Genomic DNA, 17267 nt, shown 5'->3' on the forward strand with positions numbered 1-17267 from the left:
TATATATCATTTAAAAATGATTTGAATTTCAATTTCACTCTACAATTCTTCAGTATGACATTGTTTTTATATAAGCGCTTACTCACGACTGTGTATCAAGATGGCGACTTGCACAAAATTGTCACGTTTTCTGGCTTCACCCAACTTAAGTCCGTTTTGTGGGGTGATTATGTGTAGTGCCAAAAGTAAGGAGTGTATTTAACTTGAGATTTGTCAAAATACTTCAAATCAATCTTACGACTAGTAAATCATATTGTCAAATGTATGTACACATCTTGTTATAAATGTTGATACATTCCAATTTTAAGATTATCTATTTTAAATTGCCCAAAATCTACATTATCTTCACTTTTCTTCCAGGTAATCAGCATCACACTGCTCGCCAAAAGTCTTCTTCAGCAGAAAATGACAATAATTCAAGGTATGACATGAGAGGCTTTTTATTATTATTTCCCTGGTCTGATTATGCGGTTAGACTGAAATGTGCAATACAGGCTGCGCAATACACACACACACACACACACACACACACCAAAAAAAAAAAAAAAAAATATATATATATATATATATATATATATATGTACTGCCAGGGGCAGGTAGAACCAGCTGGGTAGCTCAGTAGGTAAGAGCACTCGCCCTGTAAGCGCGGGTCCCGGGTTCGATTCCTGGTCTGGTTGGTGATTTTTCTGCACTCACCCCAAATCGCTACAATGGTGGCAGCAGTGTTGCGAGATAGGGCTCGCGTCTTTTGGCATTTGGGGGGGAGGAGTGTAGTGCCAGGGGCAGGTAGAACCGGCCGGGTAGCTCAGTAGGTAAGAGCACTCGCCCTGTAAGCGAGGGGTCCCGGGTTCGATTCCTGTTCTGGTCCGTGATTTTTCTGCACTCACCCCAAATCGCTACATATATATAAAATAAACACAGAAAAAGGTCATTTCCAACAAAATAGAAATATATGAAAGTGAAATATATTACTAGGTAATTAAAATTGCTGAATCAACTTAACAAATCGGCACAACTAGTTTAATTGTCATTGGGTCGGCTGCCACACTGGCAACTGGCTATTCTTGGCTGGCATTAATATATGTGAAATAATGCATGAAATATCAGCTGAGAGATAGAGGTGCACATAACTAAAATAATGGCCAGTTACATTTGTAGCACATTCAGCGTAATGCAGGGGCTCTCAATTAAACTTCTGTGTACCTCTCACCTCAGCACGCTGCACTCAGCCATTTCTTTTAAGCGCTGGCACAAATAGTCTGTATAATCAGAAAATGCTATTGTGAGTGCTATTGCATGGAACTTGGTCCTAGTGTTTGATAGGTTATTGTAAATAACCAGATTGGGTCACTTGCAGTAAATCCCAGCATGTGCTGATTACATGTTTGTGTAATTGACATTCATGGCTCACACGACATGGTTAGATGGCCTTGTTTTATCTCGAAGTGTTATTTTTTCTTTGCTATAGCAACCCAGCCATAGCTTTATCCAGTGATGGCAGCACATTTTTATGCTGGCACCCACCAAAGAAATTTCCCTATGAAAGTACAAAGGTAACTTTTATTTAATTGCTAAGATATTATAATCATCAATTATTGATATATAATTTTACGTTTATGCCAAAATTTATTTAGTATGAAGTGTTTGATTCTTTCCTAAGATATGAGATCTGTTCAAAATTGTTATAAAAAGGTTTGAAAATAATTTAAATATTTTTGTTGTTGTCTTTTAATTTAGCCCGTACCAAGATTTGAAGAAGCAGTTAGAGAGGTATTTCATTATTTGTTTAGTATTATTTGTTGTTGATTGGTTTTAGCCTGGGAATCAGTGTAGAAGTAAATTCTTTAAAAGCAAAAAAAATTGTATTGATATCTCGGCTTATCAATGTATTTTCATGATAAAAAAATCATAAACATAATAAATAACAATCCTCAGATTCAGAATAAGATGAACTCTTTTTACTCAAAGTTGAAAAGTTCTATTTATTTGTCAGAGAAATACTCTAATTCTACCTAATTCTTAATTCTTCTTTCCAGGGTGACTCTGCCCTCAAAGTTCAGTATCGTTGGGATTACCACAAGAGACAGCGTCCCTCTGGTCCTACAACACGGGAACTGTCTGAGATGTTTTATACCTACAGATGGGAGTTCAGACCTAGGTAATGTAGCATTAGATCTTTTCAACCTGAACCAGGGCCTGTCCACATTTCAGTTTTTTTTTTTTTTTTTCCAAATACAATTATCCCCAATAAATTCTGTTTATGATGTATAATAAAAATGACTTGGCAAATAAATGAAATAAAATGATTCGATGTGGCAGGAAAAAAATTGCAAGCAAGTATAAAATTGTTCTTCCTGAATAAATTCAAAAAAAGGAAATGAGTTTTTTAAATTAATTTTAATTAATTTTTTTATTTATTGGGAGATTGGGGTGTATTTTTAGTGTAAAATCAGTTATATGCATTTCAAATGTCTGTTATCATGGCAGTGCTAATCATTTTACTTGCATGAATTTCAGGCCAGGGAAATATAAATATAGAAAACCAAACCCTCCTCGAGACAGGGATGGTATGTAAGAGAGACAGGTCCTACACCTTGGTGTTTACTGATCAAAAAAGATGGTATATTTAAAATTTCATAGACAGGGGAACACAAAAAGGCAGTGGAAACATTCATAAAGGGATGTGATTTGTGAAGTCTGCCTCTGTAAAAAGGGCGTGTGTATGAAGATGGATTGGAACAAGGGCAGGTGGACAGAACGTGATGTCAGTGTAATATAGAATGCAATCATGGGCAGATCCTTAGGGGTTATTAGAAGCTGTGCCTTTCCTTTTCCAAAGATAGGCTTGTTTATCTACCCATCCACCCCCAGCATCAAAGAAAAGAAGAAATCGCACTCTCTGAGACCCTCTGAACAGGGTTTTCACATATGTAAAGTAAGTTCATAATTAGTGAAAGAAAAGGGGAAACGGAGGGTGGAAATATCCTGGTTCCAGCATTAATGGCTGTGCTATTTTCTTTTGAGAAATGGCTTTTTCATTTCTCACTTATTGGTAAGTGCACTAACTTTGAGTGAGGTTACAATTGACATACAGACAGGAGAATTTTAACACGTAACTTTGAAGTGATGATGTTCAAATTATCAACTTATTAAGATTGAGAGAAGCACTTTGATGTCAATCTTCATTTTTTTTAAGTTCAGGAATATGGGTCTCATAGGCAACTTCCAAAATGTACTTTGCATTCAAAGTGACAGCCATTAAAATAAATTTTTTACATCACCTTTTTGGGTTCCAACTTTAACAATATGTCATAAATGGTGGCACAAACTCATTTTGGATATTGGACAACAACAGTTACTTATGAAAATGGAATATAAGACAAATGTAATCTCTTTTTTGTATTAAAATTATTTTTATTGAACAACGAAGTTATTATTTGTTAATATACTTTTTGTCACTCTAATGTATTATTATTGCCTAGTCATGTTAGTGGTGGTAACACACTGACATTTTAAAATCTGACATTGTTGGTGTAGACATGAGGTAACTTTTGCAGCAAATAATGCATTCACCCAACTCTGCAGATGTTTTTCTTCTTTTCAAGGAAAAAACATACCTATGATAATTTAAATGTTAGTATAAAAATCGACAATCACAGTCACACAAATTGTCCATGACTACATAAATATTAAACAACACAGAAATTACACTGACTGATGTAAATTCATATAACCAGGTAGATTAAGAACAATAGGATAAACTTGGTCATCTGTTATCCATAAACCTGTTGGATAAATGAAGGAGTAAACAAGACTAGTTGCCGGAGAAAGCACATATACTTCAATATCTTTACCTAGGGTTTACAAAGTGTAACCTTGTTTTTCAAAAATTTTATATATATATATATATATATATATATATATATATATATATATATATATATATATATATATATACTAACAACAAAAACATATAAACAGCAATAATGAAGCTGCCTTAAATAGTATGTTGGAACAAGCATTGAAAGAAAATGTTTTTAAATGCTGAAGAAGCTAAAGATTAATTCAGAATTACAATTGGAGTGAAGTTAGAATTATCAGTGTTGAAGAGATTAATTTATTTTATTGAATCTTTTGATTGACGTTTGAATTGAACACTTCTAAACTAAAATATTTCAATTCATTTCATTTTAGAACTACACCATGCTCAGTGGTATACTACCCTTGGATGTAAAGCACATTGATTATCAATATAATACAGCGTAAGATTAATTAATGATGAGATAATCTTTCAATACATGTGTACTTAGTCCTGCATAATTATTAAGCAGTTAAGTTATTGTTAGAGGCAACCTAGCAACAGTTGCTACTTACTTATAACATAATTCTTGCCTCACCGTGGCTGGAAATGTTAATACTTTTATGGCACCTCTATAAAAATGAGAGTAAATGAAAAGATTAGCTTTTCTTTACTGTAAAAAAAATATTTACTTAGCTGAAAAACACATCCTGCACTTCTATACACTGTTCGTAACTTTCATACTACTTAAGTATGTCAAAGGATCGAGTGAAACAACAGCAATTTCATGCATTATATTCTGAGTGAAGTTCTTAAATAGAGGATAATAATACACTGGTAATTGCTAAAAACAGGGCAGTCTTCCAATTTTCTATGGCATGATCATTTAATGCCTTGATTATACAATACTGAATGCTGAGCATAAATAAGCAGTCCATAACTGAGACTTAATTCTGTTTTCTCCTGCAAAATCAATTCCTCCATTTCCTGTTAGAGTTCAGCTTTTCTCGGTTGCATTGAATTAACCTAGACTCTGTGCTTTGAAAATTACATTTTTCCAGAATTGACCTATTAATGTTAGATTACTTCAAAAAGTTGTATAATTACATGGTTTTAATGTAAAGAGACTGACATGAAACTGGACTTTCCAAAAACTTACATGAGCACCTACAGTAAACATGGAATGTTTTAGAATTTTGTTCTTGATAATGACTTGGATTTCAAGAATCCTTGAATTATGAGCCCTTGTGATTTGAATGTCAGTGAACTTTTTTTACCTGACACGTGGAATACCCAGTACAGATATATTAAAATTGTAAACCTAAGTAATCTATATGGTGAATAATTCTCCTTATTTTGAATTGGTCTTTATCTGTTAATCTAGACGCAGTGTCCCCTGAGAATCATGTCCCTTTCAAAATTACAGAGAAATAACCATTCAATAAATTTCTGTTTGATCTCTTTGTGCATTAACAATCTTTTTTCACAGACTGGCTGGAATAATACCCTTTCTTCTGCCGTATTGCAGTATCCGGTTATTTCATTGAATAATTGAACCTAAGCAGTGAACCTGTGATACAGAAGACCCTGCATAACTCAAGACATTGAGGACTGGAAAATTTGTTTAAATTACACCAAAGTTATCCCAATTTCATAATTTCAAGCCAAAGAGAAAAAAATGCTTTCTACAAAATTTCTTACAATAAAACCACAATTTGATTTATAAGGAGAAGAGTTATATGTGAAGTGTACTGAACCCCATTTAAAAAAAAAATGACTAAAGCAGGGTGTTTTCACTGCACCACCATTGTTGCACCTGGAAGAGACACCTGTGTGGAAGCTGGAGTGCAGGTAGCTGGAGGATATGTCGCTGTGGCTTGAGGAATCCGCCTGGTTGTAGTGGGGGCTACATTCCAGCTCATACATGAGGCCACAGTCTCCCTAGCTTTTGCAGTGTGTGGTCTTAACTGTCTCTGTCCTGTTGTAAGTAAAATTTGGTTATTCATTGCACACAATGTATCTCTGTTAGGGTTGTCCTTGCCATGGGCATAACGATATGTTGTAGTGGCTTTAAAGTCAGGATCAAAAGAGGATTTGGGTCTTTTTATGAAAAGCTGCTCCCTTGCATTGGCATGGACATTGTAATTGAGTTTATAAGTGGACACGTGTGGCTCTGAGCGATCTAGCTCTTTCTTGTGTGGCATCCATGTGATCAGATCTGGTTTGAATGTGCTCACGTATGGGGTTTTAACACGGCGTCTGCCAAGACCCTGAAATAAGAAAAATATATTAAATCTCATTGGTGATGCAACTTTAAAAATATAAAAGTTATGTCTGAGAGGATTCCGCCAACACATTTGCCCATCATAAAACGGGTAACAGTAGACTTTATGTGGCTCTGATGCCTGCCAGAGGCTGAATATTGGTATTTATACCCATATGTATGTAATTCATTTATCGTGCTATACTTTCAAATAATGGCTGTATAATTGATTATATTGTCATTTTTATTGTTTTAATTTTGTACTTTGAAAAGGTCATCTTGGCAGCAGGAATTCTAAAATTTCTGTGTGTAAGCCTGCATTGCATCATAAATAAGCAATGTTTTGGTGAAGTTAAAAGAAAATGTTGAACAAAGATATGCCTTTAATGGATATAGGTCTATTTTATAATTTCCTTTCTCTGATAAAATAAAATGTGCCTGACTAATCCACTACCACTAATTAAATTTCTTGTATTTGTGCACTGTGTGTGTGTTGCCAAGTATATCATTTCAGTTGAAAAAAATTGTTTTTTTCACAAACCAGTACAAATAATGGAGTCGATAAGAGCTCAGCTGTAATCGAAAAGGAATTTGCTTTGTCTGTATATGTGCTGCTTCTGTGTACCTACATACATTTTAAGCACAATGTTGGTGCAATCCTTTGTGCCTACAAAATTGTAAATACTCAGAGGTGAAGGGGTAACCTTACTCTTCACAAAAACATCAAACACAGGGGATATCATTTGTTAATCCTGAACTGATTTGTTTGCTATGAATACTTTTATTAAAAGAGAAAATACAAAAGGCTTAATAATGGCCTGCTTTTTTGTGCCTTGAACAATAATACAGTATCTGCATTGCACTGAGTCAGACCAGACTTGTTAGGAAAAATCTGTACTGCATGAAGTCAACCACTTTCATAACCAAAGAAATTATTATGCTTTACTTGAAAAGCTGTTCTGGTGTATTTTAAGCACAATGATATCTTTTCCTAATCTAATACTAAATGCTACGAAACCCTAGTAGTATATGAAGAAATACTATTTTTTATCTCCAAAATAAAATAATGTGGATCTTATTCTAGTATTTTTGTACTCAGAAGTTGATGAGGCTCATATAGTAACTGTTAAAAATTGATAGCTAACCAATGATTATCTGTGTATTAAAATCATTATAAAAGGAGGGAGAAAGAATAATGATCTATGTTACTTCAGAAGAAATGTACTTCTTTGTTAATTATGACAAGTATTCGACATCTTTGCACTTTTAAGCGTTTGTTTTTATTAAAATAAACTCAAAGGTTTTAACTTGAAGGCCTTAATAAGAAGTGAAATGGAGAACCCAAGCTACAGCTCAGGAGGTCCGCTACTTTTGAGGTCAAAATATTATAAAATAAGAGTGTTGGAGCACTGACTATGTTCTCAGGCTATACAGCAACTTACCTGTTCAAAATATAAAGCATCATTTAGGAAAGCTTCTCTGTTGTCGTGATGAGAAAACACATGCCTTGCCACATTTTCCTGGAACAAAAAAATTGATAGAAAATAATGATGAATTTAATTGAAATTTATCCCTTACTGTGCTGAAAGTGACTTTGGATAATTCTGCTTAATTGTTGAAAATGCAACCAGCTTTCAGTGTGTTGACCAGTACCAAATATGAAGTGATATAATTCTTGATTCTTATAATAAATAAATAAATAAAACAAACTTTTACACGATTTTAAATATTTTTTAGTCAGTTATGTTTTCATATAATATACTTTGTGGTAAAATGGTAATGAAAATAATACAAGGATTAATGATTGACTGCAACCTTAACTAATGACATTGTATTGGTCCATACAAGTCCATTACAGGAACACATACTGTACGTAGGAATTTCATCAGGGTGAGGGTTGTTTGGAATGTGATACTGGGTACTTTATTATAAGAAATAAAAACATTTGTGCAAATCATAATTTAGATTTTGTATGAGGTCCTGTAAGATGCCAAATGGGCATTTTGGGCCTCAATATAAAATAATAACAAGTAATCTGTTAAGACTTACCCCTGAGCGCTTTATGAACTTCTTCGGTGGTGACGGTTTTGCCAAATAACGGAATTCATTTATATAATCGTTCCTAGATTTACTGCGAAAATGCCCATAGTAGCCAGTAGGAAACTGCAAAAGATCAGTAAAGATACTGATTTACTACTGCCAGTGATAGTTTTTAATTCAAAACTTACATCAAACAATATATAATAAAGCAAGGATATTACTTTCATTGACACTGTAGTGAGGGGATAAACTTTAACATTATTTCATAATACAAAATGAATGTGGTAAGTGGATATTAAGCAGCATAGTTCAATCTTATCGTAGGAATCAATTCTCTTAGATAAAACAAAGATCTGCCAGCAAACGTATCACAAATTTCACTGTATCGCAAACTTGGTACTTACCCATGTTCCCTCAATTAGTTTCAAATTTGCCATAATTCTCTAAATATCCTATCGAAGATACATGTTCTATAAAAACGAAATACAAACTAGTCAACACATGGACCTGGCATAACAATTGAAAGTCATGGATCTCTAGGTGAAATATAGCTTCAATTCATCGGCTATACAGGTGGATTGTTTACCGTATCCAACCACTTCAATCACCTGTTTACACGGAAGTGAAAATACACGCTTACAGGGGTCATAGGTCAGAGGTCAGGCACATAGTGACAAGGAAATACACGAGCGTGCGGAACGCAATCTTTCATCATATTTTTAGACTACGTTGAATATTAATCAAATTCATAATTTATGAAATGAATATATTTATTTATACGAATTCGATAAATACCGTACGCTATATAATTCATATGCTTGTTATTTTTTTTTTTTTATTCTTGATATATGACATTCTTTATTTTTTTAGCACATCGTTCGTCTGCTTGACACAGTGGTGACTGACACCTAAGTCTTGTGTCAAACAGCACATATTTTAAATTTCTGCTTCATTTGGTGACTATCTTTTCACCATATCTGGTATTTGTATGGATTAATTCGTGCGACTTTTTACATTGTATAGGCCGAAAAGTTGCTATTATTTAAACGGATTTACGAATATTTTTAATTCCAAGTCATGTGAACGACAATCGGGATTTTTACAAATTTTAAAAGTTAAAAGGTCATGTTTAGTTCTGCAAATCAAGCCAGCACGAAGGATCTGTACGTGACAAATCCAGGGTAAGTTAGTATTTAAGAATTTGCTCTGCATAACAAAGTTTTGAAAATTAGATAAACATAAGTGAAAGCGCTTAATTTTTACTTTAATTGAAAATATATGATCATTTTAACTTTGCGTCCACTTCCCGTGTTTCCCTCTCTTTTAATTTCTTCTAAACTTTTCATATCTTTATTAAGCAAGAAATTATTATAAAGTAAGAAATTATTATTATAAAGCAAGAAAAATGGTAAATGATGGCCTGTTGTCTCTTTACTTGATCAATCATTATGCTCTGCAACCAGTGTTTGCCACTAAGGAAAATTAGTCGCTGGACTGAAGGTCCAGCCATCATGAAAAATAGCTGGACTGAATGTCTGCCGGGTGGGAAAACTTCTTGGCCCGTTCTGAAAGTTGTCTGCCCCTGGCAGACGGTCCAGCCTTAATTTCTAACACTGTCTGCAACTGTGTTATTTGATAATGATAGAAACAGTAGTGAAACACTGGTTAAACATGATTTAGAATGGAAAAATGCAGTAGAATTGCCAGTATATACTACTTTACTTAATATTTAAGCATAACAAATCTTCAATGTATTTGTAGACTGAAACATACATGACTTAATATTTCTGATATTATTGTAAGTTTTTACATATACCTTCATATTAATCATATTTATTTTTTTAAATTTCATTTATTTCATTGTGTATTATTATTATTTTTTATTTTTAAATGTGTCAAGTGCCTCTTAGTCAACAGATTGATACCATTGCATCTATTTTCAGTCAACTTCTTGGCAACAGATATGACTGCAATAATGATTCGGCTTTTAGTTCAAGTAGTAATTCTCAATACCTGTACTCTCAGAGAAGTGGATCACAGGAATATTCCCAGCAATTTGTCCCACAAGGAAGTGAGGTACTAGCTTGTGGTACATCAGTTCAATATGAAAAATATTTCAACAGTCACTATAGCCTAACATACTCCTGTGATGTTAACATGTTTTTAAAAGTTATGATTTTATAATGTAGGCCCTATAGGTTTTATGACAAAAGTAATTATTGTTCATCAGTTTTATCTTTATTTTCTTTTCAGTCTCCTGGGTCAAATTTTTATCAGAAGTATAAAGCTATGAGCCCTCTGTTCAGTAATGAAAACAATCCATACAGAAGCAGTGCACAAGCTCCAGGGAAGATAAACTACCAGCAGCAGTTGCAAATTAACAAGGCAAAGGCCAGAGACAGAGATGAAAGGTTGGTCAAAATAAAACATATGGAATAAATGTCAAAAATTATATAATCAGCGTAACAAAAATATCTTGTAACAAAATTTAAGAGAAACTGTTTAGATAGTTTTTTATTTTTACAGAGACCTGTTGGATTCTATCGTAACAACAGTCAGAGAATGCACTCAAGAAGTAAGTTAAAATCGATCTATGAAAATGTAAGAAAGTTTGCCAGCACGTTCATAATAATAATGTCTGATATTACACAAATTTAATATTCATGTAAAAAAATTAAGAATTTTAAATTGTGTCACAAAAGAAGAAGTAATTAACAACCATTTTTCTTCAGGTTACTGGAACAGTAGCTTCCATGAAAAAGGACATCCACAAAGGCATCAGAACAAATGATGAAAAGGTGACAGATATGTTAGAAAAAAGTGAGCATAATGAGAATAAAATGATAATATTTTTAATGTGTCAATCTGATGTATAAAACCATGAGGGGAGTTGATTTATAGAAATAACATAGTATAATCCAAAATATGTAAATATTTAGAAATTTGAAAGAAAGGTATATAATCTTCCTATTTATTTAACACAAATGAAACTTTATTAGCCATGAAGTAATATTACACTACAAATTTTTGTGACTGAATCCCTGATAGCACACATTTGAAATATCTTTAACAAAAAATATTATTTTTTATTAGTCAAAACAGATATGAACAAGAACTACGAAAAACTACTGAAAGTGCTGGAAGAAAGAGAACAAGACAAGGAAAAACTGAAGGACATGGAAAAGAGTCTCACTGCTGTACATATTTTAAAGCATTAGCAGTCTGTTATAGTTCTGAAAAATTAAAGTTTGTGGTATATAGAATGGCATTTCAGTAATTATATTTTCTTTGTGTTTTTTCTTTACCTCAGTAGTTACTCACAGCTGCTTTCAGTGGTAACTATAATTATCAGCCACAATAATAAATTTATTGTAAATATGACACAGTCAAAAAGGTCTATTTGCCACATTTCATGATAATATTTTGTATTATAGAAAGATGCAATGATCTCACAATTGCAAAATGACCTAGAAAAACTGAGACTACAGAAGGAGGAAAAAATTGTTGCCTCTTTAAAACAGACATATGCTGAGCAGCAAGAATTAAACAGACAGCAGATACATCAGCTACATCAGGCACAAGTACAGCATATTGAGGAACAGACTAAAAGACGGAAGTAATGAAAAAAAAAAATATATATATATATATTGTGGTACTCGTTGCTTATAGTGCCAACGTTATTAAATTTATGAGCTGAAGCAGTAGGCAATTAGTGAGTAATAAAATCAGTTTTTAATGTACTGATATTGGATTGGTGTAGATTAAACTTGGAATGAAGACTCATGATATAAAAAAGGACATGAATTGTTATGGTAATCAGTATCACATTTTTTTAAATAGCAGAAATGTAACTTTTCTTGTTGACAGGGATCAAACTGAAGGACAAGAAAAGCAGCACCAGCAGCTTAGGAGTGAGAGCAGAAAACAAATCAAAGAATTGGAACACAAGTAAAAAATAACTTCATCTGTATCAAGTGATAAATATTCAATATTCAAAAAATAAATATTCAATTTTTTGGATATGTGAAATAAAAAATTTACTTTGTAACATATTTGAAATTATAACAGTTTACACTGTAAAAACAAATTTGGTGAAATTTTAAGGTCATTATTTATTATTATTATTATTATTATTATTTTGTCTTTCCTCCCTCTTTAAATAAGGTCTGATTGAACTTGGCTGTCACTAAATGTTAAATCTTCCATTATCTCTGATTACCTGTAATGGCATTTAATAATTAGTGCCCATATATAAGTAGTCAAAAATGTCATGATTATTCCAGCTGCATGCCATCCACACAAAACACCCATTGGAAGCAGATAAAATACCAAACAGATTGCTATAGTATATAATATGTATATTAAAATCAGTTTTCAGCTTTGTGTATAAAAGTAAATACAGAAATGTAAATAAAATAGTTTCGGCTTACCCTTACAGAGTCACTCAAGAGCTAGATTCACAGCAAAAGCAGCTGGAGCATCACATGAGAGAGATCACAGAATCCTACTGCCAATTACTGGAGCACAAACATGAACAGCAGAAACAAGATTTGGAAAAGTGGTTGGTGCAACAGATGCAAGGAAAAACACAAAAAGGTTTTGTATTACAGGAAGATTCATTCATATTTTTTTCTAAAAATACACAAACACACTCAAAGACAACTTACAGTCATTCTTATTAACTCAATTCTTCCAAATAAATATATTATGTTTATAGTTATCAGCTAGTTTAATAGAATTGCTTTCCTTTTGGATTTTGGAAAATATACATGATTTTTCTTGAACTTAAACTACTTAATTGTTTTGATATCAAAAGTATTGGAAATGCGAATTAACATTTTGCTCCAATAAAATTGTTTATGGTTTGTGATATTCATAAGGAAAAAAACTTTAGGAATGGATTGGTTTTTGATACGGGCTTAATAGCTTACATTTCATGTGAGTTATTCAGCACTTAATTTACACTCAAGTAGACACGGCTTTCCAAAGACAGCAAGAGCAGAAACTGATTGAACTCCAAAACCAGCAGAGATTGGAAGTCCAGTCATACATTCAGGAGCAAATAAGGCAGATGAACTTGGACAAGGAGAGACAATATACAGAACAAATGAATCAAGTCCATCATCTCCAAGAAAGAGATAAAAACAGCTTGCAAGAAAAGGTACCTTTGTTTAACCATCTCATAAAATGCAGTAGTTGTTATTATGGTAGTTGTTTAATGTTAGTTTAAGTTTGACTCATCTTTTATTTAGCATGATTATATTCTTTAGTACATTCATTTTTTTGTACCAAAGACCAATTTAATTGTGCAGAGCAGAGCATTGTTCTGAAAATATGTATTTGTTAAAAAACAAAACAAACCCTATTCTCTCTAGCTAAATCAACATCTCTTACAACATAAGCAAGAACAACAACTACAATATCAGTGGTATGAGAAAAAGCTCCAAGACATGCAGATGAAACATAAGGAAGAAATAAGAAGACTTGAACAAAATATGCATGATCAAGTCAGTAAATCAGGTAGGGGTGAAGGTGTAGACTAGCAATTATATTTTAACAGTTAAGATATCTACATAGGAAGTTCTAAACAAGTTTCAAGTGTAATAAATATAAAATTACAAAGTCAACTTATCCAAGAGCACTATCCTATTGACCAGATAAAAATGTGCATTAACCTTGTTAAATGTATTTTTTTTATAAACAGTAAACATGTTTTCTTCATTGTGTTACAGTTGTGGACGATAGAAAATTAGACCATGGACAAACAAGTAGCTTGTCCACTCTGCTTCAGAAACCTGTCCACACATCTACAGGGCAGCTTGTAACACGTCGGAAAGATGTTATAGCGTCAAGTCTTGAAGATACATGTCATCCAACAGATAACTACAACATTGGCTCATATAACATTAGACAACATGACAGTGTCTTATTCTCAAAAGAACAAGTGATGTATAACAGCAGACCTCCAACAATGCAGTCTACAAGAACAACAATTGCTTCCCAGGATATTCCCACCATATTTCAGTCTCATGTCACAGTCCCTGTAACAGCCAATGCAACAGTTTCCAGCATGAACCAGCAACAGAATCCACAGCCAGCACATGCAGTAGATGCCATGTCCAACAGCCATCAACAGTGTGCCATGCTACCAATGCAGGGAGCTGGAGCAGTATTTAGTGTACAAGGGCAGGCTGCACTAGTACCTCCCATGCAGGCACCAGGGATAGATACATTGTCCTCATCATCAAGTACAACCACACTCTGGCCTCAACAACATCAGTCCACATTTGTATCTCCAATGCCACAAGGTAGAGGCACCACAATGATAGGCCCCTTTAGAAGGAATAGCACATTTTCTCCAGTGGCCACAGTGCTTCCTCAGAGGCAGTCAGGTTTCACAGGAAAACATGGTGAAGAATACAACATCACAAGCAAAACCAGTTCAGCAGTTCAGAGCTTTAATAACAGTGCTATGGGCCAACACAGCACTGTGAATGTGTCAGAGGAACAGGACAAATTAGAAAACCCCCAAAATAGGAAATCATTGGCACCTAGGAGTCCCAAACACAGAAAAGCTAAAGGCAAGGGTAAAAAGCCTGTAAAGCAGCCTAGCAATCAACAGAAGAAGAGGTCGGAACTTGACATCATAAAGGAAAATTCCCATTTGATTGTAGGCTCAAGACTCAGACAGAGAGGCATTACATCAAACTCCTTCCACAGTGAGGTAGTTCCTGACAAGGTGGTCAATTCCACAGATAAGCAACAAGAGGTTTCCATGGACCAAACAAGTGACAGAAAACAAAAGAAATCTAAGTATCAACAAAATTACAACACAGCTTTATCTGAAAGAAACTTGAGAGACAACAAGTCTATCAATGTAAACCAAGAGTTGCATAATGTAAATGACAAAGATGCAGTGAACACCCTTGCAAAGAAAAATGGTATGCAATATGAGAAAACTGGTGCTCCAGACAAATCCTCACACAGAGAAGAAACCCAGTCTACAAAGAAGTTGTTTGTCAATACTAATGGAAACGTCGACAAAAGATCCTTGTAAGTTAAATAAAAATAATTTTTTGCAGACGTATAATAACATTGTTTTCAATTTTCATACTGCCTGTCACACTGAATACCACATATTAACCAAATAAAAAAAATTATATTTTTCAGACTGGCTGCAAATGTGAAAAAAACAGTTCAAAATGTTAAAGATGTCTATGACTTTGCTGATGAGCAGGTTAGATGTATATTGCTATTAGCACATAATCCTGCCAATTAAACTGTCGAGTCTACACAATGTTTGAAACAAGTTTTAAAAACTTCTCATTTTAAACATTTTCAAAGTTTTCTTTTTATATTCCCAAAATGCTGGTTTCATAGTAAAGCAATACTGTCAAAAATGCATGTACTAGATTTTACTATTTATTCTGTATCTTTAGTGGTGGCATTATGAATTTAAATGCCATCTAAATACTTATATTTTTTAATACAATACTGAGGGCATTTCTCTTATTCAACAGGGCTGTAACAGCACTGAGTCCTCTCCAGGCATCTTGTGTGTCATACCAGCCCTTCAGGGGGGGTTACCTAGGGTGAAGACTGAGAAGATGACACCTCACAAGAAGATAGAATGTGAAAACATTGAAAAAGGTGTGTTCTAAGATCTCACACCATTTGTGCAGATTGAGTGTAATTTGTTCATATTATTATTATTGGTACAAACTCTGTTAACTTAATTATTAATCTCCCCCATTTTTGGACATAGGAAATTAAATATGGATGAATTTGACTTATAAAATGTCCATGGTGTCTAAATGACTATTTACAGAATAACTGTATTGATGATGAATAAGATGTTCTCGCTTACAGGATATCAAATTTTGGATTGTTTTGAAACTGACAGATTTGAAGAGGACAACTTTTTCAAAGTAAGATTTCAACAAATCATAAATGCAAAGAAGTTAAAACTTGATACATTAGGCTCTGCCAAAATATTGCAGACCAAAACATTTTTCTGGGATATTATTGGTACATGATATTGGGGACATGCAGTCATCTTAGCTGCTTTCCTTTACACAGTGTGAACAACTACGGTACAAAAAATTAGATAACATTATTTTGAGAGAAAGTACCCATATATAGAAAAATAATGCACACTTCAAAGGGGTGAGTGAAATTACTTCTGGTCTGTTTGGGTCGATTAATGCCCATATTTAATCAAAATTGTTAGGATCATCTGCAAAATTGTTGGTATTGACCCTGGAGCCATAACTGTATGAGTAGCAATTTTTTATACAGTTTACAAGATTATGCAAACCATATTTCTGTCAACTTGGCACATAATGTTTCAAAATCCTCTACATGGCACAATGTGGGGTATTTAGTACTGCTGAATTTACATATGAAGAAGTCCTCTTTTTGTTAATTCACTGTGCACATTCATTACAAATAACTGGGCCCAGACTTGCATCATTAAGAAGATTTGAAATGAAATTGTTTCATTACAATGAAAACTGATTAATATTTTCAGATGGAAGCCAGTGTCCCACGTAAAAATATGTCAAAGAAGAGAAAGTTATGTGATGACTGGATGGATTCCAAGGTCATGGCCGTCAGACAACAGATCACCATGCACAGACAAGGGACTCCTGCAGCAACACTGGGGTGGCAGGGAGAATGACAGGGGGGATAGGACAGTGGGTAGTGCAGCGACATATTGTAGGGTGGAAGTAAAAATATTTAGCACACTTATCAGAGTAAAATTGACTAACAGGATTGGCAACTGTATAGTGTGTGGTCTAATTGATGCATAAAAGGCCCTTTTAATTGAACATTCACGAAGCTGTGCAAAAAAGTGCACTTATGAACAAGATCCATTATTGGATCGTGGAGAATATTTATAGGAGTTTTAAGTGTTAAATGTTTTATTAGTTCCCTTTTGTAGAATATTGAATGTTGAACATGTGCTAGTTAAACATTGGTATAATTTTGTTAAAGTGGCATTTCTTTGAAATTTAGAATTTTGCCTGCGTCATTTGTTTCTCTTCCCATTTTGAGCATAGATGGACAATATTAAAAGTAACTGTTTTAAAATTGTTCAACCAAACTTATGGTTGCATTATTGCAGTAGCAACTGTTGATATAAAAATTTGCAAACTCTTATGC

The 17267-nt window shown here is 33.6% G+C and overlaps 3 protein-coding genes across 5 annotated transcripts; 2 read left to right on the forward strand and 1 right to left on the reverse strand.

Moving 5' to 3' along the window:
* Positions 1 to 69: 69 nt before the first annotated feature.
* On the forward strand, positions 70 to 3425 carry LOC106175998 (large ribosomal subunit protein mL42). Its single transcript, XM_013558202.2, has 6 exons — positions 70 to 185; positions 361 to 421; positions 1469 to 1553; positions 1738 to 1770; positions 2037 to 2158; positions 2518 to 3425. The coding sequence occupies exons 1-6, from the start codon at positions 101 to 103 to the stop codon at positions 2573 to 2575; spliced, it is 444 nt and encodes a 147-aa protein (XP_013413656.2). The 5' UTR covers positions 70 to 100; the 3' UTR covers positions 2576 to 3425.
* Positions 3426 to 3944: 519 nt separating this feature from the next.
* On the reverse strand, positions 3945 to 8899 carry LOC106158822 (uncharacterized). The gene is made up of 4 exons (XM_013534927.2): positions 8507 to 8899; positions 8112 to 8225; positions 7505 to 7582; positions 3945 to 6069 (listed from the first exon to the last, which is right to left on the reverse strand). Exons 1-4 carry the CDS (start codon positions 8537 to 8539, stop codon positions 5593 to 5595), a joined length of 702 nt encoding a protein of 233 aa, XP_013390381.2. The 5' UTR covers positions 8540 to 8899; the 3' UTR covers positions 3945 to 5592.
* Positions 8900 to 8983: 84 nt separating this feature from the next.
* On the forward strand, positions 8984 to 17264 carry LOC106176002 (uncharacterized). Of its 3 annotated transcripts, none has more exons than XM_087014570.1 (16): positions 8984 to 9283; positions 10046 to 10178; positions 10356 to 10513; positions 10629 to 10677; positions 10835 to 10922; positions 11196 to 11299; positions 11537 to 11718; positions 11970 to 12050; positions 12541 to 12698; positions 13076 to 13263; positions 13505 to 13622; positions 13835 to 15155; positions 15273 to 15339; positions 15623 to 15752; positions 15972 to 16030; positions 16633 to 17264. In XM_087014570.1, the coding sequence occupies exons 1-16, from the start codon at positions 9228 to 9230 to the stop codon at positions 16780 to 16782; spliced, it is 3042 nt and encodes a 1013-aa protein (XP_086870696.1). In that variant the 5' UTR covers positions 8984 to 9227; the 3' UTR covers positions 16783 to 17264. The 3 variants fall into 3 exon arrangements, with proteins under 3 accessions (XP_086870696.1, XP_086870697.1, XP_013413661.2); XM_013558207.3 differs by having other exon boundaries at positions 8985 to 9283; positions 13478 to 13622; XM_087014571.1 differs by lacking the exon at positions 15972 to 16030 and having other exon boundaries at positions 13478 to 13622.
* Positions 17265 to 17267: the final 3 nt, after the last annotated feature.

This window comes from Lingula anatina, chromosome 6 (assembly GCF_051362555.1).
Source record: "Lingula anatina isolate TDL-2025a chromosome 6, LinAna3.0, whole genome shotgun sequence".
Classification (NCBI taxonomy): domain Eukaryota; kingdom Metazoa; phylum Brachiopoda; class Lingulata; order Lingulida; family Lingulidae; genus Lingula; species Lingula anatina.

Coding starts and splice junctions, on each gene's coding strand:
- LOC106175998 (XM_013558202.2), top strand. CDS start 101: ATGGCGACTTGCACAAAATTGTCACGTTTTCTGGCTTCACCCAACTTA. Junction 422..1,468: donor GAAAATGACAATAATTCAAG/GTATGACATGAG, acceptor TCTTTGCTATAG/CAACCCAGCCATAGCTTTAT. Junction 1,771..2,036: donor TTGAAGAAGCAGTTAGAGAG/GTATTTCATTAT, acceptor TCTTCTTTCCAG/GGTGACTCTGCCCTCAAAGT.
- LOC106158822 (XM_013534927.2), bottom strand. CDS start 8,539: ATGGCAAATTTGAAACTAATTGAGGGAACATGG. Junction 8,226..8,506: donor AACTAATTGAGGGAACATGG/GTAAGTACCAAG, acceptor GATCTTTTGCAG/TTTCCTACTGGCTACTATGG. Junction 7,583..8,111: donor AGTTCATAAAGCGCTCAGGG/GTAAGTCTTAAC, acceptor TTTTTGTTCCAG/GAAAATGTGGCAAGGCATGT.
- LOC106176002 (XM_013558207.3), top strand. CDS start 9,228: ATGTTTAGTTCTGCAAATCAAGCCAGCACGAAGGATCTGTACGTGACA. Junction 10,678..10,834: donor TCAGAGAATGCACTCAAGAA/GTAAGTTAAAAT, acceptor ATTTTTCTTCAG/GTTACTGGAACAGTAGCTTC. Junction 15,340..15,622: donor ATGACTTTGCTGATGAGCAG/GTTAGATGTATA, acceptor CTTATTCAACAG/GGCTGTAACAGCACTGAGTC.